A 24,293-nucleotide genomic window follows, 5' to 3' on the forward strand; every position below is an offset into this window, starting at 1 on the left:
TAAATTCGCCTGCTCCACTTCAGCAGCCCAGGGTTCACCAGTTAGGATCCTGGGTGCAGACATGGCACTGCTCCTCAACCCATGCTGAGGTGGCATCCCACATAGCACAACCAGAAAGACCTACAACTAGAATATACAACTACATACTGGGGGGCTTTGAGGAGGAAAAACAAAAAAGAGGAAGATTGGCACAGATGTTAGCTCAGGGACAATCTTCCTCACCAAAAACCATACCTTTAAAAAAAAGGGGGGGCCAGCACAGTGAGATAGCAGTTAAATTCGTGCACTCTGCTTTGGTGGCCTGGGGTTTGTGGGTTCAGATCCCAGGCGTGGACCTACACACAGCTCATCAATCCGTGCTGTGGCGGCGTCCCACATACAAAATGAGGGAAGATTGGCACAGATGTTAGCTCAGAGACAGTCTTCCTCAAAAAAAAAAAATTTAATGCAAAAGGACTGTGTGACTACTTCCTTAACATAATGAAAACAAAAGTTAGCAGGTTCAAAACAAAATATTTATTAACACCACTGTCATTTGGCAATGTATTGCTGATCCCAGTGAATACCGTTGGACAAGGAAAAAAAATCACATATGTATAAAAATTGGAAAGGAGATAAAATTATCATTTTTTGGTGAAATTACTAGAAACAAAAATCCCAGGAATTTTAGGGTTAGGGTTGGTTAAACATTAGGAAGTTAATTAATGTGAGGAAAATCATATGCTCTCTTTGTAATAGATACAATTGAGGTATTCAAAAATTTATTCATGATTAATACTGATAAAAATTTTTCACAAAGAAATTATAATAGTGAAAGGTTAAAAGTGTTTTTTAAAATATTAGGATCAAGACAAAGATGTGAGCTATCATCACTTTTCTTTGATATTGGACAGAGTTATCAGTCAGCACACAAGGCAGCAAAAGCACTGAAAGCTGGGAGCATGGAAAGGAGGGAACACAAGTGTCAGTGCAAACAAATCAGTTAAATGTGACCGATCTGGAGATCTACAGACAGCTCAAATCCATAAATGACTAGGGTTTAGCAAGGTTGCTGTATACAAAATTAATACAAAGAAATGATTTACACGTCAGCAAAAAATATGAAATACCTCAAAAGACTCTAATCAAGTATGTTCAGCACCTCTGTGGAAAATATAAATCTCTTGTGAAAGATGTTATGGAAGACCTAAATAAATATGAGATATCATGTTCATAGATTGTTAGAGTCGATATCAGAAAAATGCTACTTCTCCTCAGCCTTTGCCTTTGAGCTAATTTCAATAAAAATTCCAACTGTGTATGTGTTTGTGAATGTGAGTGTGAGAGAGAGAACTTGACAAGATAGTTCTAAACTGTATATATGGAACAAACGTCTGAAAATGCCCAGACACTCCTGAAGAGAAATTAAAGCAGTCTGTGTTTTGAAGGGGCTTGTCTTAGCAGTTATCAGTAATTATTTATGTAACATTACAGACCTAACGTTGTATAATGGTACAGCATTAGGTGAATTTACCAGTGGAACAAAATAGGGAGCCAAGATGCAAACCAGTGTGTATGTAGAGATTTGATCTGTGATGGGAGCTGGCACTATAGACTAGTTGGGGGAAAATATGGTTTTCAGTAAATGAAACAGAGTTCAGTTGATTATCCACATAGGACTGTCGGTAAGCTTGTACCTTTATCTTTCATCATATGAAAAATTGATTGTAAGTGGACTAAGAAACATAATATGAAAGGCTAAACTATCAAACTTTTAGAAAATAACAGATCATTTTGACAAGATACAGAATCACTAAGTATAAGAGAAAAGATTGATTAATTTGACTGAAAGATTAAGAACTTCTCATTCATAAATCCGTAAAGAAATGAAAATACCATAAAGAAAATGAAAAAGCAAGCCACAAAGTGCTAGAAAGTATTTCAAGTCATAATTACTGAAAAAGGAATTCATATCCAGAATTATAAAGAACTCTTTCAAAACAGTAATTAAAGGCACCAGCCCGATGGCGCACTGGTTAAGTTCACATGCTCCTCTTCAGCGGCCCAGGGTTCGCAGGTTCAGATCCTGGGTGTGCACCTACATATCACTCATCAAGCCATCCTGAGGTGGCATCCCACATACACAATAGAGGAAGATTCCCACAGATGTTAGCTCAGCAACAGTCTCCCTCAACAAAAAGAGGAAGCTTGTCAACAGATGTTAGCTCAGGGCCAGTCTTCCTCACCAAAAAAAACCCCCAATAATTAAAATATCAACCACTGTGAAGGAAAGGGATAATGTGGCAGGCATGAGATTGCTATGCTTAGGAACTAAGTCTTGCTTGGATCGTTGGTCCTTGGCTAGCACCTGGGAACTTGAATTTCAAAAGTGTTTGATCTCGTTCCCTAACTGATAAGATGGGTTTACTCTGCCTGTTTGTACAAAGAGTACAGTTTATGCTGAATGCTGGCTTTCCTTCTAGGGGTCTTGAATTTTGGTGTGTGCTAGGCAGAGGGTGCCTTTATGACCAGTTCCCAATAAAAATCTTGTACACTGAGCTTCCCTGGCCAGAAGCCTTGCATACATGTTAGTATGTTTTTGTTGCTGGGTGAAGTGTTCTGTGTGGCCTCTGATAGGAGGGAAAGCATAAGGAAGCCTGCATGTAGATTCCTCCAGATTCCTTCTGTGTCGTTTTCCCCTGTGATCCAGCTATGCATCCTGGCTCTGTCACAGTGTAACTCGGCTGTGAATACATCTATGTGCTAAGTCCCATGAGTCCTTCCAGTGAATCACAAAATGCGGGAATGGGCTTGGGGACTCCAGCACAACAACTTACTGGAGAGACGGACGAAAGACTTGAACAGGCACTTCACACAGTAGCAAACCCAAGCGGCTAATAAACGCATGAGGATATGCCTCAGTCTCCTTAATTATCAAGGAAATGCAGATTAAACCACAGTGATAGATAGGTCTCACTCACCAGGTTGTCAAACATTAGAAAGTCTGTTACTGCTGTCCAACAGGTGCTGGAGAAGAAGTAAACAATAGGAACTGTAATACATTGCTGATGGGAGTATAAATTGGTACAACCTCTTTCAAAAAACATTTAACTTAATACCATTAAGTTGAAAGTGCACATTTCCTGTGGCCTAGAAATTCAATCCCAGGATTATGATTGGGGAAACTTCAGATGTACACCATACATAGTATTATGAGCAAGATTGCTTATAATATATAAAAACAGGAAACAAATGCCCATTGACATTAGGATTGATAAATTATGATATATTCATAAAATAGAAGTAAAAATTAATGACTGAAAACTACATGCAATGATGTGGATGACTCTTTCAAATAAATCATGTTGATTTTAAAAGCAAATTACAAAAGAATACTGTCCACATAATTCCAGTAATAGAAAGTTCAGAAATATGTTTAAGTAAACAATATACGTTTTAGGGAATCAAACATATGGTAAAACTATAAAGAAATGTGCAGGAGTTATAAACACAAAAATTGCAGTTGTCTGTTCCTTTTGGGGAATAACAGGGGGATGCAGTTAGGGAGAAGAGAGAGACCTTGAGTGCTAATTTGATGTGCTTTACTTAAACCATTAGGTGGGTGCGTGGGTGTTTGTTGCCACTTTATTTATACATTACTCATATTTAATAGTCTTTGTTTTTACTCAATATTTACTAAAACAGTTTTCAGAAAAACTTGTTCTCTTGGTGGAACTGAGAAGAAATAGGCACCCTTATGAGAATATGAACTGATACAAGCTGAAAGGGCAACCTGGGGATATGTGTCAAAACTTAAAACACACATACCTTGTGACCCTGTAGTGCCACGTCTAGGAATTTGTTTGTCATGTGTACATACGTTTGTGGGAAATGGAAGAGTTGTGTTCATTTCAGCATGTTTGTGGTAGCAAAACAGTGGAACTTTCAAAATGTCCTTCTTCAGAGCTTGTAAAATAAATTAAGTGCATCAATACAATGAAATTATTGGCAGTTTTCAAAAAGAATGAGGCAGATCTGTACTTACTTTTATAGCATGATCTCTGAAATATATTTAAGTGAGAGCAGGGGCACAAAGTAGGATGTGCAGCCTGCTCCCTGTGGGGCAGTGGTAACAGGTGGCCCACTTATCTATATATCATATGTATGGGTGACATGCAGAGTACAGAGATGGGAGAGTCTTACTTTTCAATTTATGTATTTTTACAGATTTTGGCATTCCTTCTACTCAAAAGAATAAGGGCTGTTTTCAAAGATAAAATGTACTTTAAACAGTAGTTAAGTGTAAAGAGAAGACGGGTAGTAAGGAGGAAGGAAAAACCCCTGAAAACCTAGAAGTCTGCACTGAGGCAGTGTGTAGAACACAGAGGAAAGCAGAGAGCGGGGCTCATGCCGCGGAGAGATGTGGTCGTCTCAGAATCGCTGCGACTTGGAGGCTCGCTTGTGATTCCTGGATGTCAAGGCCTGTGTTGCGGTGGTCAGTTAGAAGCCTTCCCAGTAAGAGGCATTAATTTAATCACACTTTTACATAGAGCTTACCATACTGACAGTAAAAATGCACTACTGCTTCTTTCCCCTTTGTCGTTCATAGTGATTATTCGTTTTTAACATGTTGTTATAGGTATCCGTCGTACTTGGCGCCTGAGGTAATTGCACAAGGGATTTCCAAAACGACTGATCATGTGCCAAATGGAAAACCGTTGCCTTCTGGCCCCAAATCAGATGTATGGTCTCTTGGAATCATTTTATTTGAGCTTTGCATGGTATGTATAAAGAAATATTAAACTAATAAAAAGAATTGTGTGTTTATTAGAATAATATTTTGGGATAGGAAAGCTATTTATTAATAATATGTTTTTGTTTTGCAAAATAACTAGATATGAGGAGAAAAGGCTTAAATCTCAATTTGACTTTCAAAAAAATTCTGTTTGACTATTTGCATAATAATTTAGTATCTAGAAATGCTTACACTTTTAGTAAGTGTAAATGTAAATTTACTAAGTGTAAATATTGTTTTGGTGTCTCTAGAAATGCTTACACTTTTATTAAGCATAACAAATTTATACTGTACTAAGTGTAAAAGATTAAACATTTTTAGAAATGTTTACACTGAAACTGCTTATCCTCTTTGGTATGTTCATGCTCTCTCTCCCTTCTGTGGTATGCTTTCTTCCTTAAATGCCTTCTCCTCTCCTGTTCTCTTATGTTTCCTATAAGACTCACTGTGTAGTTGAACTGGCTTTTTACGAGACCTTCCCCAGGTATCCCCTATATTTATTAGCATAAAGACTAAGCTGCTTTTAGGAACAAAGGAATTAAAAATGCAGTGCCGAAATAACATGGATGTTGCTCTCCCTCGTGTCACAGTCCAGAGAGGGTAGGGTGGGCTCTGTTCCACCATGTCATGCAGAGACCTAGGCTATCCAGGATAGCTCCACCATTCCCAACGTATGGTTTCCAGAGTTGCTGTGTTTGTCACCATTTTAGCCATGGCAAAGGAGAGGGGTGAGTTCATGGTTAGTGTCTTTAAGAAGATGAGCTAAAGCTTGCAAATATCAACTCTGTACTTTTGACTAGTTACAATTTACTCATGTGGCCACATATAGGTACAAGGGAAACTAAGAAATGTAGTCTTTAGCTGGACACCTGAATATTGAGAAAGAAGATCAGAATGGATTTGGAGGGACAACTAACAGTTTGTCATGTCCAAGATGAGAATGAGTTTGGAGACAAATAACAATCTGTCAATCTTGAAACCATTAGCTCATTGATTTTTACCATATCTAAGAATTAAGTTGACATTTTCTTCTTTTTGTGTAGTTAAGAACTAATTCAACAGCAGAGGTGCTAAAGTATGATAGTTATGAGACAAGCTTCTATAGTCAGAGAGAACTGGATTTGAATTCTAATGCTGCACAGTATAGTTGTATGACTTAGGGTAACTAACCTAACTTTTCCAGGCTTTGGCTCCACTTCTATAAATCTATATTGTGAAGTTGCTGGAAAAATTAAATGAAATAATGTATATTAAGTACTTAGTACAGGGTATTACATAGTGAATAGTTCATAAATGTTAGCTTTTATTATTGATATTAAAATATTCATAATAACATCATAACTTACATATTGGCACTGCTTTTTCTAAGGGAAAATGCCAAATTTTCTGATTCTTTGCTATCTTTTGTCTAGATCATCCTACTTTTCATTAGTGTGAAATGATAATAAATCTCATTTTTGTTTAAAATCATAGCCTAAATGAGAAATCTTATTGCAATGCAAATGTAAAGTATACATAAGCATAAGTGTGAAGTATATAGCTTTTCCTTTTTATTACTATCACCTATATCTAAACTTTTCACTGATGATCTTGTGTATGTCTTACATGAGTAATTCAATTCAGCAAATGTTGATGAGTATTTGCTGTGTGTATAGCATCATGACAAATGCAACAAGGAATAAACTGTGGTTAAGACACATTGTCAAAGAGTTTGTAATTTAATTAAAATCCATAAACTTTGAAGATAAACACAGGGAGCTATGTGAATTCCAAGAAATGAAATATTCCATCATTGGGGCTTCATGACATTTTAAGTGGTACTCAAAGTTTAGACAGACTAGTTTTAGGATGGCTTATTGAATATAAGCGCAAATCTTCCTCTACCTCATCCAACCTTTAGATTTAATATAAAATATTAAGATGTAAATTAATAACACACCAACTGAAAGAGGGAATTTTGGGTACACTAGAAATTCCAAGGAAATAGTTGAGAAGGTGTGCCAAAACCATTTTGCTAGGAAACTCTTGCCGTATCACTGGAAAGTCAGTACAGCCACTCTGCCACCCAGAAGTTTCCATAGTCCAAAAGATGGACAGGAGATTTCTGTATTAAAAGAGGAGTACATATCTAAGAAACACCAAACATCTAAAGATGACCTCTACAATAAAAAAAAAAACAACAAATAGAAGAATATACGCCGTTGAAAGGACTTTACGTGTTTGTATTCTTCAAGAGACAAAGGAAGTAATTCCATTCATGAAACAATTATAGAAACTATAAATCAAGGACATTTACTGAAATGAGCAAGAACCTGTGAAGAGTTTTAAGAAAAAAGATATGAAATTATCAAAATAAAGGACTAAATAGATGGATCATAGGAAACTGGACACACTGAATGTAGAAGATGAAGCTGAGTAATTCTCTCAGAATATGTCACAAAGAGATAAAGAGATTCAAAGTATAACAGAAATTTTAAAAGACAGGGAAGATAGAGCCAGACGTTCTAATGTCTGTCTTCTAGTAGTATCAGAAGTAGAGAGGAAAGGCCTCAGTTTGAAAGAACCCACCAATTACCTTGCAAGGCAAGTGAAATAAATCACAACATACAAATAGCAACAAGTACCTAGAAGTCTTACACTAAAACCGAAAATGAAATAATGGGTAACATTCATTGAGCACTTTTCAAGAGCCAGGTATTTTTCTAATCTCTTTACATTTATTATCGCAAACAATACAGCAGCATTATAAAGTTTATCTAATTATTATCTGTACTTTACAGATTAGGCAATCAAGGTACAGAGAGGTTAAGCAACCTGTCCTAGTTACATAGTAGTAGCTAGTTGAGCAGACTTGTACCCATCAGTCTGCAGCCAAAGCTACATATACTCTTAACCAACACACTAAGCTCCCTTTACTAAGCTCTGACGTGTTTGTCACTGTCAATGAGAAAATCTTAAAACATGCCAGAGAGGAAAGACATACTACCTACAAAGAATGAGAATTAGATTGCTATTAAACTTCTTAGCAGTGTGGATGCAACAAAACAGTGGGACAATGCCATCAAAGTGCTGAGAGAAAGTAATGTTGAATTTTGAATTCTTCAACTTACAAAGTTAACATTCAGGAGTGAGAGTGAAAAAAAGTGTATATAGAATTTTGATAGACACAAAGAAAAAATTGCTGGTGAGGAAATAACATGAGTCCAAGTCTGTAGGCCTGAATAGGCAGTGTGTGTTCCCTGTAATCAAAGTTAACTGCTTCGTGTGTGTGTTTTCATCACAGGATGATGAATAGTAAGCATTTAGACGGAACAGATATTTTGGATCCACATCCTAGGAGACTTGGAATGCTAAACTGAGAAGTTTATATTTAGTTATGTAAGGTATGGGGGGCCATTTAGAGTTTTGAAGATATTGATGAAATCAAACCTGCATTTTTAGAAGATTAATATGATAGTGTAAGAGATTGAGAAGAGAGAGGAACGGCAGCTTTTTCCAATGATCTCTCCACCTGTAGTTCTAATTTCCTAAGTCTTTAAAAAAGTTTTTTCCTCTCTCTTTATTTAAAAAAAAATCAGAGTGTCTTTTTCTCTACATAAAGACTGGCTATCTTCTTAAGCTTTCTCCTTCTAAGTCTGTTTAAAGGGTCATATAAGTTTAATTTGTTTAAAATGAGAGAAACAATAATAGCCAACATTTATTAAACATTTCTAGGTACAAAGTGCTAAGCACTTTTTTATACATTATACATAACCCTCACTGCAACCTGTGTGGCATGTACAGTTAATGTTCCAACTTTATAAATGAAAACCATGAGACTTCAGGTGGTTAAATAATTTGCCCAATTTGTGTAGCTGGTGGTGGAAAGTCCAGCTTGGCTCACAAGAGTTACTCAACCCATAATCATTGAAGTTATAAGTGTTTGATTCCGGACTCCATTCCAAGGAGCCTCCTGAAGCCAACTAATAAGGAAACTATAATATATGTGTCTTAAAATAAAGAAATATACCAGCTGCTATGGGAGCACAAAGGATGGTTATCTAAGGTGTTGTGGGAGGAGGAAGGAGTGTTGTGGAATGTCTGTTAAAGGAGACCGCAGACTGCCTATATCATGGTATATGAGTAGAATTAGATGGACAAATGAGAGGGTAATATGAATCTTTCCCAGGAGCTGTCTTGGTCTCTTAATCAATAAGACTACTGGTGGTCTGGAATCCCTCTAGAGAACCAGGTATATGTGGGTCTCAAAAGTGAGGAATGCTTGAGATCAAACTAGAATGTAATGATCCTTAGATACATGAAATGTTAAATATTATGCAGCATTTTTTAAAATGATGTGTCCCCAATGGAGCTAACTTTAAAATCTGATAAAACCTCTGAAGAGAAGTAGAGGTACCTGATAGAATCATTTTTATCTCTGAAAAAAAAAAAAAGGCCTCCCTGGAAAAAAGATGTAAATGTTAACAAGAATTTCTTTTCCCATTTTATTTAGGGAAGAAAGTTATTTCAGAGCTTGGATATTTCTGAAAGACTAAAATTTTTGCTTACATTGGGTAAGTGTCTTGCTGTTGATTATTCTTCAACTATAAATATAACTTTTAGTGACTATTAGTAATCATACACATTAAGGATGTGTTCTAAAATAGTGCATACTCTGAAATATCCCTTCTTCAATTTTCTAAGTATTAGTAGGACAGCTTAAGAAGTGCCTTCTGAAATATTATGGTAGAGCTTTCCTTAATCACTAAGGATTTATACCATGGATGGATATAATCTTAGCTTCACGAGCTAGCCGAGTAAGCTAAGCTAACTTGTGAAATCAAAATATGAGAATGTAAGATTGCACTGCTCTGAAGCAGTTTTCCTTCAGTCAGTGTATCTTCACTTCTGAGCTTTCTGTTTGATGAATTGTGTGAATGATGACTGAAGAAGAATGTTTATTTTCCCTTAGAACAAGCTCATATATTTTACATGGATCTTACATCCAAAAATTTGTAGTTTAAATTTATAAAAATTTTTGTAATCTACTTTAGAGTGGAATAAATTAAGCATGCGTGGTAAAAAAAGGAGAGAAAAACAGTGATAGAGTACTTTGTGTAAAAGAGAGATTGGTGTCCAGGTTTAATAGGTTTTACAAATAAGGATATGTACAGAACAGCATTAATAAATGTTAAATAATAATGAATTATAAATTGTGTAAAATTTTACCATATTTACCACATTTAATTTCAAAGAGTGATAATATAGCTATTAAGGAGTCTTGGAGATTTCTAAATGTGGTCTACACACTAAATGTACACTTTAACTCTCCAGAGTATTGTGTGTACATTCTTCAAATTGTACATAATAAAAATAAATTAGTCTTAGAATCATGAAAAAAAAATAAAGGCTTTCTAAAGAGTAATGTGTTTGTATATGGGAGAGAATCTTTAGCTCCTTGAATCACGCTTTATCTCACTATTTAAGCTGCTGTCTTTCAGTATATGCAATTCAATTAATGTTTAGTGTTTGAAGCCTTTATTTTTATCAAAATATGTAAGGAGAGGTAACAAAGTCACAAGCTTTTTAATATTCCAAGTTCCAAAACTGCATTACACAATTTTAAAAATACTCTAAATAAAAACAGAGTTCAGTTCCTAGTTAGTTAGATTGGAAAAGCAGCATTAATGCATACAGTGTTTCTGTTTTACAGACTGCGTGGATGACACTGTAATAGTTCTGGCTGAAGAGCACGGTTGTCTGGACGTTGTAAAGGTTTGTCATTAATCTGTTATTGAAAATGTGTTTGTTTTGCATACTTGGGATCCAATAGCAAGCTGTTTTAAAGCTGTTTATTTCTGTGTAGATATTTGCTTTTTCACAGAGCGACAAACTAATATAAATTCGTATAAAGTCCAAATAGAGACGTCTTTAAAAAAATCAAAACATCATGGAGTAGCAAACATTTGAGTAAAATATATTTTTAAATGGGTCATTTTAAACAATTCTTTCCTCTCTTCGTTTACCAGGAGCTTCCTGAAAATGTGATGGGTCTTTTGAAGAGGTGCCTCACCTTTCACCCTTCCAACAGGTTGATATTATTAAGGGCTTGGGATTACCTGAGATCTTTCATATATAAGTAGTTGATTTTTTTTCTTATAACACTAATGGATTAAATAAGAATATTTACATATATAGTAATACATAATTGACATTAGTATTGTAACTTTTAGGTGTGGCTTTACTGTATGTTAATAACCAAAGAAAAATAATTAAAACTGGCATATTCCAAAAGAACATAGTAGTTCATTTCTTAGTCTCTAATTAGAAAATCAGCTAAATTATGGGCTGTAGATATTCCTGGACACAAACGATGTAAGAGAAATGAAAACCAAAAGCCTATTGGCAGTATGTGTTATAGCAAAGAACTTGGATAAATGATGAGATAAGCTAGTAAATGTTGATAATATGAAAGGATTTATTAGAAATTTTATTATTTATTTTCATTTGATGATGTCATTGTTAGCCACACAGTTGTACCTAACTCCTTAAGTGTATAATATTTGAAAATAATGTATTCTAATTTGTCTTTAGAAAAACATCTTTATCAAGATTTGTTAGGAAAAGTGGAATGGATATTAGAAGCATAGTTTTGGGTAAATATGCTGTATTAAAATAAGATGGTAGGAAGAAAACCAAAAGGAATTATTAGTTTACAATGTTAATATTTAATTAAGATATTCAGTAAAGCAGGTACATGGGACTCAAGCTAAAACTAAAAGAGACACTCATATATAATAATCTTTGATAGATCATAAGGAGCAAAAAGCACAACAAAGGTAAGAAATTCAGCATTTACTTACAGTCAGTTGATTTTTATATAAAGGTATCCATCGAGACTCTGCTGAGGAAAGCTTTATTATTTTCTGTGCTAATGAGGTATTTAAGACTTTTAACTATCCCCTTGAGTGTGTGTCATGAATGACTTTCATTTGTGCTCTGTATTTTCAATGTGTTTCTCAAGGCCAACCCCAAGTGAATTAATGCAGGACAAGGTGTTCAGTGAAGTGTCACCTTCATACACCCCCTTTACCAAACCTGCCAGTCTGTTTTCATCTTCTCTGAGATGTGCTGATTTAACTCTGCCTGAGGATATCAGTCAGCTGTGTCAAGGTAATGATAGATAAGACATAGACAGTAACAGAAGCCCTGTTTCTAAAGGAAATAGCCTTATCCTAGTTTCAGTTTTGAATTTAACAGTATATATATTACATTAGTGAAACTTCATGGATGCTTATCTGGAAATTAAGAGAGAATTCTGGTGCTTAAAATATAACTAAGCTAACATTTTAATGCTTTAAATTTAAATTACTTTGGAGCAAGAACTTTAAGAATCGAAGAGAAAAAGTGGCACCAAGAAAAAAAAATTACTATGAAAACCAGAGTCCTATTTTCATCTCAAATCTTAATGCTAAAATCATGTCTTCTAATTTCCAGTGGAGTTTCCTGTATATCAACACTTATATATCATATTCCATGTAGTTTATTATACATGACCTATAAAATAGAGGAAGATGGGCATGGATATTAGTTCAGGACCAATCTTCCTCAAAAACCAAAAAATCATATTTTTGGTAGGAAGGCCATACCATTATATTCCATGTTTGTAAGAGAATGTCACCTTTTCTCTTGCCATTCCTCTGTGAAGATTATGACTCTCAGAATGTGTGTTTTAGTGACACCAGGGAGTTACTCTTATACTGAAAAGTTATCATGACCTAAGTAATGGCAGGAGATATTTGCTAAATGTTCACTCAGTCAAGTATTTATTGAGGTCCTACTATGTTCCACACACTGTATCTTCAGGTGACATTCATGGGGAGGCAGACAGACATTCAGTCACACAATTACTATGATGAATGAAGGCCAATGTGAACATTGCACAGTGGAAGCCTAACCTGCATGAGCCATCAAGGAAGGCTTCTCAGAAGAGGCAGCAGTTGCCTCAAGGCGTGAAGGATGGACAGTTTGTGCTGGTTGTCTACCCAAGTAGTTATCTGCCCTTGTTCCTTTCCCACAGAGCCCAGTATATCTGATACATACGTGGAATATATATCCCATGTATCTCTGATATAGAGGGTAAAAATGCCACTTTTTCGCAAAGAAACTGTATATCCAGTAGTATATCTACATTTCATCTTCTGTGCACTTAATAGTATGAATATTCTAAAAGGAATCTTACTAAGTTATTCAGTATTTACTTTTTCAGAATGTCAGCTATTGTTGCCTATTGTCTTTTAATAAAAACAAAGTGTGATAGCTACGATCTTTTAAATTTTCCATTAATAGACATAAACAGTGATTACCTGGCAGAAAGATCTATTGAAGAAGTGTATTACCTTTGGTGTTTAGCTGGAGGTGACTTGGAGAAAGAGCTGGTCAACAAGGAGATCATTCGATCCAAGCCGCCTGTCTGCACACTCCCCAAGTAAGGAAAGAAAACTTCTCTTGGAAATGAAAAAACCTAGAATTAATATTTTTTTAAATTTGTTTTGGTCTTTTGGTAGACATTCCCAGTAAATGATTATGAAAGCCATTGCAAGTTAATACCTTGTTTTCTTGTGTGGAGTTTCTAATTGCAGAATTCCCATCAATAGTTTTATTATTATTTAGTGTGTGTGTGTGTGTGTGTGTGTGCGCGCGCGCGCGCGCGCGCGCGCTCGCGTGTGTGGAATATTCGCTCTGAGCTAACATCTGTTGCTACTCTTCCTCCTCTTTTTCTTGAGGAAGATTGTCCCTGAGCTAACATCTCTGCCAGTCTTCCTCTGTTTTATATGTGGGATGCCACCATGACATGGCTTGACAAGTGGTGCATGTCCTCGCCCAAAATCCAAACCTGTGAACCTGGGCCACCAAAACAGAGTGCGCCAGACCCAACCAGTATGCCATGGGGCTGGTCCCAATATTTTTATTATTTTTAATAAGTAATTTGCTTTATGTCCTATTTGAAGTAAAGTTATCGTTATGGAACATCTTGCAACAATTTATGTTCAGTAAATGAAAAGTGCACCAGTCAGAACAGCAATATTCAAGAGGTTAATAAACTAGACTAGTGTGCCTATTATGAAGTACTATTTTCTACTCCAATTATATTTGTAAATGTCAGTGTACTCTGTGCCCTCATTGCCTGTCCTAGAGGTCATCTCAGTCCTAAGTCACTGTTGAGAAAAATCTGCAAAACTGCCTGACATCTTGGAGACCATCTGATAAATGAGCCTGGAAGTTAACTAACAGTACAACCCTGGTGACCAGAGTGGTCCCTGTTCCATTGCTCTTCCTGTTTACTCACAAGGGTTTGAGCCTGGATCTCTTGAGTTTCCACCAGGGTGTTAAGTGTTAATTTTAGATTTAGGACTAGATTTGATCATTGTAGGTAACCATAGAAATCATCTGCTGATCTTTTTTTCCCCACATGTTAATGTTTTAGGTTAATTATTTAATAGACCACTGGTTCTCTGCTATTTCTCGTCTTAAACTGACTTTTTTTTTAAGATTTTATTTTTCCTTTTTCTCCCCAAAGCCTCCCAGCACACAGTTGTGTATTTTTCGTTGTCGGTCCTTCTAGTTGTGGCATGTGGGATGCCGCCTCAGCATGGCCTGATGAGTGGTGCCACGTCCGTTCCCGGGATTCGAACCGGCGAAACCCTGGGCCGCCGAAGTGGAGCCCACAAACTTAACCACTCAGCCACAGGGCTGGCCCCTAAACTGATTTTTAAACATTAGCTTTAATTATCCTGCTCACATGTTGGATTAAGTAGAAAATCAGGAAATAAGATGATGAAAGAGCAAGAATAAATGGTTTGAAGAATATATAAATTCTCAAAAGTAATTGTCTCAAATTCTAAACAAATTTCATACATCTGTCATTCAGTATTCTTTCTCCTGAGAAGTTACCATCATGATTTTCTTTCTTCTTCCCTTTATCATTCCCACACATAGAAACTTCCTCAGGAGCATATTTACATAGTGTCAGGAGAGTAATGTTAGGGTTGGACCTGCATGAACAAAGAGTGTAAACCGTGCTTTTGTGTTCCTACAATGCTTGATATTTATATACTGTGTTCTTAATCACTCACCATATATTTGAAAATGAGAATTGTTTGGTGAAATTTCAACCAGCAGTTACATTTTTTTTTTTATTAACCCATTCAGTCTAAAATTTCTTTCTTTGATGAAGAAATTGATGATTTATTCTAAATTGTTTTTTCTAGAAGAAACAATTGGACTTTGTGTGCTTATTAAAGTAATTTTTTTTAATCTCTTTTCAGTTTTCTCTTTGAAGATGGTGAAAGCTTTGGACAAGGTCGAGATAGAAGCTCATTATTAGATGACACCACTGTGACATTGTCATTATGCCAGCTGAGAAATGTAAGAATGGTATTTGGGCAAATTTGCTTCAGATCTTTTTTTTTTTTTTTTAATAAAACCTTACAGGTACACATGAAGCCTTGAATTCCTCCCTGATCTTATAAAATATGTGAGAGTTTCTTTAAGGTACGTGCCCAGGAGTGGCATTGTTGGGAAATAGGATCTGTACATCTTCAGCTTTAGCATATGTTGTCTGGTCATTCAGAAAAATGGTGTTATCAGTTTGTCTTTCTACCTTATTGGATAAGGGTTCTCATTTCTCCACATGCTTGATAACACATGGTATTGTCAAATTTTTTTAAAAATTATTGCTCTGAAAGATGTGGGATGGTATTTTACTATAATACTAGTTTTTAATTCCCTGATCATAGGGCAATTATGAGTCTTATTTTCTGGCAGCTTACTTAGCTCTTCTATATATTAATAGTTCATATCTTTTGCCAATTTTTCTATTGAGTGATTTTTTTTTATTGATTTGAGGACTTTTAAAAATGTATTCCAGATATGGAGTCTTTGTTGGCTGTTTGTGGTGCATATATCTTCTAGTCTGTGACTTTTCCTTTAACTTTTTGATGATGTCTCTTAATGAATATGATATGCCCAGGTGTAGATTTTTTTTGATATTTATCCTGTTTGATGTTCTCTGAACTGCCTGGATCTTTGTCATTTGGTGTCTGTTTAATTTTGAAAATTTCTAATTTTTATTCTTATTGCTTATTATTACTTATTATTATTTATTCTTATTACTTCAAATGTTTCTTCTATTCCTTTCTCTCTCCTCCTTCTGGTATTTCTGTTACACATAGGTTACATCTTTTGTTTCTATCTTAGAATTTTCATCTCTGCTGATATTACCCACCTGTTCTTACATGTTGTCCACTTTTTCCCTGAGAACCCTTGGCATATTAGTCATAGCTATATTAGATTCCTGGTCTGAATTCCAAAATCTCTGCCATATCTGAGCATGGTTCTGAAGCTTGCTCTGTCTCTTCAGAGTGTCTTTTTCATATTTTAGCATGCCTTGCAATTTCTTGTGGAAAACTTGACATGATGTAGCCATTAAAGGAACTGTGATAAATAGGCCTTTGGTGCAAGATGTCATGTTTATCTGGCTGTTTACTATTTGTGTAGCTTTTCTGTCAGAGGCAAAAATTTCCTTGATCTTGTGTCCCCTGTTATCTTTGGGTTTCTTAGATACTCTTTTCTAAATAGGGTCTGAGGCCGCACCTCTTTCAGCTGGAATCTGCTGTTACTATCCAGGAGCTCTGCTGACACAGGGACCGGGACGTGTTCTGTAATCCCATGAGTAGGTCTCAGCCTGCTGGTGAGCCTGTCTCTGGGCTGTGACCCTCCCACTGCTTCCCAGCCTCCCTCCCTCTCTCCCTCTCTCCCTCTTCAGGTACGACAGGAAGGCTGGAGGGAGCTGGAACTGGGTGTTGCTCTTCCCCACATCAAAGACTAGAGAGGCTGGAGTTGGATAACCCCGCTAACACACACACAGTTTTTTCTTTTCCTGGGATGGCAGGTTCTCCTCCAGCCTGGCTGCCTTTGATAGGTGCCAAGCCCTTGTCCCTCTGTGCACTGCCATCCTAAGGGCAGTGATCAGTGTCTGTCAATGCTCGCTCACCTCCCTTGTCCCTCCGTGCGCTGCCATCCTAAGGGCAGTGATCAGTGTCCGTCAATGCTCAGTCACCTCCCTTGTCCCTAAGGCAGCGTTCAGTCCCACGTCACTGCATTTTCCTTACTTTTTTAGTCTTTTCTTGTCTGTTTTTAACTGGAAAAAACAGAGAAGATACTTAGAATATTTATGACTTTTAAGACAGTAAAACCCAAACTTTAAAAAATGTGTATATTAATAATGCAGTAAAATTTGGGAAAATCTTATTTTTCTACTTAGAATTTTAACCCGTGAAAGAAATACCTGAAAGTTTAAAGGCAAAATGGGATAAATGCATGGCATGTCAATCTTTAGAGAAAAGCCAGGCATAAATCCAGTGCTTGCCAGATTCTCAGTGTTGGGTAGATTTTTCTTTCGCCTTTAAAAGTTCCAGGAGTAGCTCAGAGGGCTCAGTGCACGATGACTGCAGTCCGCAGGAGATCAGTGCTGGCTGCACACAGCTCAAGCTCCTGTGTCGTTCCCGGGGCAGGTGCTCCGCCTGCAGCTTGCAGGCTGGCCCGAAGGGCAGGACGGCATTAACTTACTCACTCTGCTCAGCACGTGCCTAAGATTCCACTTTACTGCTGCCTGCCTTCTTACGTCTTTGAAGAATACCTATAATCCTGGCAATGTCATTATTTGGAGCAACATTTTTTATAATGACTTTGTGAAAAAGATAATTAAGAGACTTGAATTGTGTCAGTTGATTTATCAGCTGTTTAAATCATGCATGTTCAGAGTGTGATGTGGAGATTCTTTTGAACCCTTTTTATTAGCACCTTCCTTATATCTTAGTTTTTATTAATGTCAAAACAAAAATAAATCTGACTTGAGCTTTAAATTAAGGGATGTGGATTAAAAAGTACCTTTTAAAGTAATCTTCATATAATTTAAAAATAGCCATTTATTAAATTTCATATTAGTTTTAGTAATTCTGAATTGAGTTTGGAAAACTATCATAATAGGTGTCTCACATTTATGAGGCACACTTGGAGGTAAAAAAAAAAAATCAAAAAACTATTCTTCACAGCTAAGCTTAATCACAGGAGGCATGGTATATTTACATGTTTATGATAAGAATGAACTTTAGTTTCTATTTTATACTTTTCTTGGTATCTTTATAAATTCAAGACTTTTACGTTATTTTTCCTTTTAAATACAGATCAGTGTTGCTGTCTCAGATCATAAATATGACAAATATTTTCTCTTTAAATTTACCAGAGATTAAAAGATGTTGGTGGAGAAGCATTTTACCCGTTACTTGAAGATGAGTGAGTATATATAATCTCCTTTTACACTTATTTTTCTTTTCTGTTTATATCAGGTTGGTAAAAAGCTTGTACATTTTCTTTGAAAAGTGTTTCCTACATAGAATACAAAAATTTAGTGTTTTGGGGCTGGCCCGGTGGCGCAGCAGTTAAGTGCGGACATTCCACTTTGGTGGCCCGGGGTTCGCTGGTTTGAATCCTGGGTGTGGACATGGCACAGCTTGGCACGCCATGCTGTGGTAGGCATCCCACATATAAAATAGAGGAAGATGGGCACGGATGTTAACTCAGGGCCAGTCTTCCTCAGCAAAAAGAGGAGGATTGGCAGATGTTAGCTCAGGGCTAGTCGTCCTCAAAAAAAAAAAATATAGTGTTTTGTTTTTTTAAAATTTTATCCCTTTTGTCAATTTTTATGCTTTTGTTTCTCATTTATAGCCAGTCTAACTTGCCTCATTCAAACAGCAATAATGAGTTGTCTGCAGCTGCCACTCTCCCTTTAATCATCCGAGAGAGGGACACAGAGTACCAACTTCACAGAATTGTTCTCTTTGACAGGCTGCTAAAGGTAGGGATTCTAAAGTGTGTTATAGGAGCCCATGTACAATCCTTGTTTTTTATTTCATTGGTAATTCTTAGGGAATCTTGATGTCATGAGAACACTAATTCTTATGACCTATCTTTTCTAATTAACGTTAATGTAAAAATGATACATGTTCATAGTAAATAAAATTAAAAGGTAAAAACAGGATGGAGGAATCCATGCATAATCATGTTAGACAAAAGAATTAATATCCTTGATATTTAAAGAACACCTGAAAATCAACAAGAAAATCACTGTTATTGAAACAGAGAAACGGATAAAGAACATAATAGAGTTACTAGTCTGTAAAGCTATTCAAAGTATTTATCCACACTAGGAATGAATAAAAAATTAAAATAGGCTTTTTTGCACACTGATTAGCAAAGTGAGCAAAGGTGTATTGAGATTGGAACAGTCATTCTTTTGGAATAAGTATAAATTGATTGAAACATTCTGTAAAGCTCTTTGAAAGTATATATCAAGAACTTTAACAGCATCCATACCCATTGTCCTAATGATTCTCTTCTAGAAATCGCTCCTAAAGTAAAAAATTTGTAAAAGGACAAATGTATATGCTAGGATATAGAAGTAACCGTAATAATAACTTTTTTGAATACTTTGTGTATCACTAGATATTTTACTTAGTGCTTTACATACATTATTTAACCCATGTGAGGTGGGTAATATTATTCTCCATGTGACTCCTTCGTAATTCTCCCAGAGCACAAAATAGAATGATTCAAAACAGTAGGATCAGCTCCTCTCTTTGTATTGTACGAGGTTTACAGAGGATGAGGAACCACTCCACTGCTGACTTATGTGTGTTAATACACCAGACAAAGTCATTTCAGATACTCAGAACTGTGTTGCAGGTCACCCTTAGCCTTATCACTGGCGTAGTCAGAACTGTCTAAACTAAAGGTGGCACTTGGTAATGTGTGGTATTTTCATATCTTTCTTCATCTCTAGGCGTATCCATATAAAAAAAATCAGATCTGGAAAGAAGCAAGAGTTGACATTCCTCCTCTAATGAGGGGTTTAACCTGGGCTGCTCTTCTGGGAGTTGAGGTAAGAAAGAAAAGTAGGTTAGCAGCTGGTCAGTAGTGCTAAGAAAGAAGAAGGAAAATGCTTTCTGAATATATGTTTTTCAAGTTGTTGGAAAATTATCTAGTAAAATGTGAGCATTAAGAATATTTGACAATTTTAAGTGAAAGGAATAGAGGAAAAGAATAGACTAGGTAGAATATAAAAATATAATTGAAGGTTTGTTAGATTTATTCTATTTATTGTTTAATGAGACTCACAGAAGTTATCTTGATTATTAATTTTAAAATCAGAATATTTTGAGAATATATATGTATAAGTGTTTAGTCCTGCTAATAAAGTCTGTTCATTTAGGAATACGATAGAATTGCCTATTTATAAAGAGTTCTGTCTAAATTTGAAGAAATCTTCCACTCCAATTTGAACCTTGTCAAAAATCATTAACATAATTTTAGTGCCTTTTGGCATGTCCATCTCCCCAGAACCGTGCAGCCAAGAGAAACAGCTGCTCTGTCTTCTGCAGCACCGTACCTGTGGCAGTGAGGGAAGGAGGGGTGTCACAGCGGTATTAGGGTGGCTTGCGATACTAACAGAGAACTTCAGTAACGGCAGTCATGATAACGGGCCAGATCCTTGCCAGATTTTTTCATTTCCTGTCAATTTCTCTGTCATCCTGCCATCACATATTCTCTTACAGATAACTTATGGATCTCCCCCACCAATTTTTTGTGTTTTAATTCCCCCAACTATTTTCAATCCTTTTAACTTGCTGTTGAAAGAGTTCTTGATTACCTTGATAAGAGTCTATAAAGTTTGATTGGTTGCTTTACAAGAATGCCTATTGTTCCACACCATACATTAATAGTTAGAATTGTAGACCATATAGTGCTAAAGTTCAAGAGGACTTCCGAGGTCAGGTTGTCCAAATCTCTTGTTAAATAGACGTGCCAGAGAAGTTGATACAGCATGTAATGTCAGAGTTTGACCTCCAAATTCCTGGCTCTTTCTCTACCATTACAGTAAACCAGAGTAACAAGAATTGTTCCATGCTTGGTCCTATAGAACATGACCAAAATTTGAGATGGCTTGTCCAATTATTCCTTCTGTAATGGTATAACTGAAAAATGTAAATGATCCATTTAGTCCCTTAATGGTTCCATAAGTACTTGACATTTCACTCTTTAATTTATCCCTAACTTCTGCCTCCTAGGGCTGAAGTACCACTCCTTGAAACAGTTTCCTTTTATTTTTTATTTCATTACCAACTTTAACAGGAATATTTCTCATGGGATAACCGCCCTCCCCACCCCACCCAAGTTTTTAAAAGTTTCTTCATGAAACTTACGGCATATGAGATGGCAGTGGATAGAGAGCAGGGCTGTTGTGTTGTGGAGGCTGAGTAAGCACACTCGGTAGCTGAGTGACTCGATCAATGCCTCTGTCTTCTGGTTTGTAGAATTCATATGTCTGCCAGTTGTCACAGACTCTCATCACAGATTGTCAAAGATGAAGAGTTTTTCTTAAGAGGTATACTTTGGGTTTGAATGTGCCTCTCTCTAATTGTTTTCAAAGATAGATGTTTATAAGAAGTAGATTTTGCCTAATTAATAATTTATATATCTTTTTTTTTGCAGGGGGCTATTCATGCGAAGTATGATGCAATTGATAAAGATACTCCAATTCCTACAGATAGACAAGTATGATTTAGGTTTTCTTAAACAACCTAAGACAATTTGCCAAATCTTTAAATTTTAGAAAGACATGAGGAATTTTCTTCTTGTCCTTATGAGTACTCAGCAGCCCTTATGTGCATATGGTATTAGACTAAGCATAACTCTTATACTCACAAGTTAGTGAGCTAGAACTGTTGCTTAAAGGAGTGTAGGCCAGGGCCCAGCCCCAGTGGCCTAGTTCAGTATGCTCTGCTTCAGTGGCCCGGGTTCAGTCCCCGGGCACAGACCTATGCTGCCCTGTTAGCAGCCATGTGGTGCTGGTGGCCCACACACTCAAAGAAAATAGAGGAAGATTGGCATAGATGTTAGCTCAGGGTGAATCTTGCTCAGCAAAAAAGAGTGTAGGCCAAGTAACTTTGCCTAATAATTGCAAGTTTTTATCTGAAAATTTGCCCTTTATTTAGACCAGGTTGTAAAGGAAGTTTTTTGAAAAATGTATTAGTACATACCTTTTCAAAAGAAATAGTCTGTTTTCCTTGTTTAAGTATACATGTAACTTTTTTGGTATTTCCAGAGGATTAATATAAAATTCAAAAACTTCAGACACCAGGATTATGTAGGTGACCTATTCTGAAATTCATAATTCAGTCTCTGCTTTTCCTTATTTTGGAGTTTATTGGAGATCGCTTTATTACATTTCCATTTTATCATTTTGCTTTTTTACAGATTGAAGTGGATATTCCTCGTTGTCATCAGTATGATGAACTCTTATCATCACCAGAAGGTCATGCAAAGTTTAGACGTGTACTGAAAGCCTGGGTGGTGTCCCATCCTGATCTCGTGTATTGGCAAGGTAACTTTGTTTCCCTAATTTATTAGGACTCTTTTTGAAGTATTAGGAGCATGTTACATGACTGACAATTTTAAAAATTAAAACAAAATAATCAAAATATCCTTGGCTTTGAAAAAAGTCAATACTAAAGCTATGATCCATTTTTTGAGAGGTTTATATGAGAACTTTTTTTTTAACTTTGTCTAAATACGTAGTAGATATCATTTAAATATATGATATTCGATGAGACAACTTGCCATCACATTGTTAGGAAAGTAGAAAGAATATTTCATGCTATTGTAATCTTTATGGGTACATTTTTTCAATGCTCATGCAAATAATAAAATAATTTCATACCTTAAATAATTTGGGGCTAGTTGATATTCTTGACATCTAGTGATTCACAACATATGCTTATCATGGTTATTAGGAGTTGGGGGAATAGGATATCACCTTCAATTACTCATTTTATTTATTGTCTCTCTTTTTTAAATATCTTTAATGCTCCACAGCCTTGATTTCTAGGTTTTCTCATAATTATTTTTGTCATTGATAAATTCATGAATGAGAAACCCATTCCACCCAGTCCTATTTTTGAATTCATTGTTATGAAGAGTAGTTTTTATATTTCAATTCTCTGTTTCTAGCCAAACTTAAAATGAAGCATTATTTTTCCTAGTAGCTCTGTCTTTTTAAAAAAGAGTTCTATATTTTCCTAAAAATTATAGGTAGGTTTATGTACATTCGTTCAACATGAGAACATATAAATAGCATTATCAATAAAGGGAGTGTGTCACATATTTGTACTTTACAATTTTTAGAAGATTTTCTTTCATTGTCCCTGAGAAACATGTAAGACAAATCCCCATCGCCCAGACAAGGAAGCCTGCCTGGAGATGTGGAGCGGTTGCCCAGGTCCCACAGGTAGGCTTGGAGATGAGGAACCTTGCCTGGAGATGTGGAGTGATCGCCCAGGTCCCACAGTTAGGCTCGGGGATGAGGAAGCCTGCCTGGAGATGTGGAGCGATTGCCCAGGTCCCACAGTTAGGCTCAGAGATGAGGAAGGCTGCCTGGAGATGTGGAGCGATTGCCCAGGTCCCACAGTTAGGCTCGGAGATGAGGAAGCCTGCCTGGAGATGTGGAGCGGTTGCCCAGGTCCCACAGTTAGGCTCAGAGATGAGGAAGCCTGCCTGGAGATGTGGAGCAATTGCCCAGGTCCCACAGTTAGGCTCAGAGATGAGGAAGGCTGCCTGGAGATGTGGAGCAATTGCCCAGGTCCCACAGTTAGGCTCAGAGATGAGGAAGGCTGCCTGGAGTTGTGGAGTGATCGCCCAGGTCCCACAGTTAGGCTCGGAGATGAGGAAGCCTGCCTGGAGATGTGGAGCGGTTGCCCAGGTCCCACAGTTAGGCTCAGAGATGAGGAAGCCTGCCTGGAGTTGTGGAGCAATTGCCCAGGTCCCACAGTTAGGCTCGGAGATGAGGAAGCCTGCCTGGAGATGTGGAGCGATTGCCCAGGTCCCACAGGTAGGCTCAGAGATGAGGAAGGCTGCCTGGAGTTGTGGAGTGATCGCCCAGGTCCCACAGTTAGGCTCAGAGATGAGGAACCTTGCCTGGAGATGTGGAGCGAGTACCCAGATCACAGTTAGGCTCAGAGATGCGATTACATCCTAAGGCTTCTATCATTTTTACACTTTTCTCTTACTGTATTTCTCTCTTCAACTCATAATAATATTGATAATCATAATAGCTGATTTGTACTGGGCATTTGCTATGTGCCAGTCACCATCAGTTACTCTTCACCATAACCCTGAGGTCATACATTTCTGCGTGGGTAATCCTGATAATGCTTAATCTATATAGAAGTAATGCATATAAGAAGGTATTTAAGGTCTATATCTACATAATCCACGTATTATCTACGTATACCTGCAATTCTACTGGATTACATTTATTTGAATTCTTTCTCCCAACCCCTCCCCATCAGGTCTTGACTCACTTTGTGCTCCATTCCTATATTTAAATTTCAATAATGAAGGTAAGCCTGTTTGTCATTTAAAT

The 24,293-nt window shown here is 36.7% G+C and overlaps 1 protein-coding gene across 14 annotated transcripts in view; it reads left to right on the plus strand.

Moving 5' to 3' along the window:
• The window catches only part of TBCK (TBC1 domain containing kinase), a 198,734-nt gene that overhangs the window by 53,091 nt on the left and 121,350 nt on the right, over positions 1-24,293 (plus strand). For 10 of the 14 annotated variants that reach the window (XM_008512803.2, XM_070611788.1, XM_070611791.1 and 7 more), the window contains 13 exons: positions 4,619-4,760; positions 9,267-9,327; positions 10,467-10,528; positions 10,783-10,844; positions 11,778-11,926; positions 13,103-13,241; positions 15,082-15,181; positions 18,060-18,109; positions 18,542-18,671; positions 19,656-19,754; positions 21,365-21,427; positions 22,130-22,256; positions 24,220-24,270. In XM_008512803.2, coding sequence (XP_008511025.2) covers positions 4,619-4,760; positions 9,267-9,327; positions 10,467-10,528; positions 10,783-10,844; positions 11,778-11,926; positions 13,103-13,241; positions 15,082-15,181; positions 18,060-18,109; positions 18,542-18,671; positions 19,656-19,754; positions 21,365-21,427; positions 22,130-22,256; positions 24,220-24,270 — 1,235 coding nt within the window. The remainder of the gene's footprint in view (positions 1-4,618; positions 4,761-9,266; positions 9,328-10,466; positions 10,529-10,782; positions 10,845-11,777; positions 11,927-13,102; positions 13,242-15,081; positions 15,182-18,059; positions 18,110-18,541; positions 18,672-19,655; positions 19,755-21,364; positions 21,428-22,129; positions 22,257-24,219; positions 24,271-24,293) is intronic. The other 4 variants (XM_070611790.1, XM_070611792.1, XM_070611784.1 and 1 more) reach the window with 1 other exon arrangement.

Source organism: Equus przewalskii, chromosome 2 (genome assembly GCF_037783145.1).
Source record: "Equus przewalskii isolate Varuska chromosome 2, EquPr2, whole genome shotgun sequence".
Taxonomy (NCBI): Eukaryota; Metazoa; Chordata; class Mammalia; order Perissodactyla; family Equidae; genus Equus; species Equus przewalskii.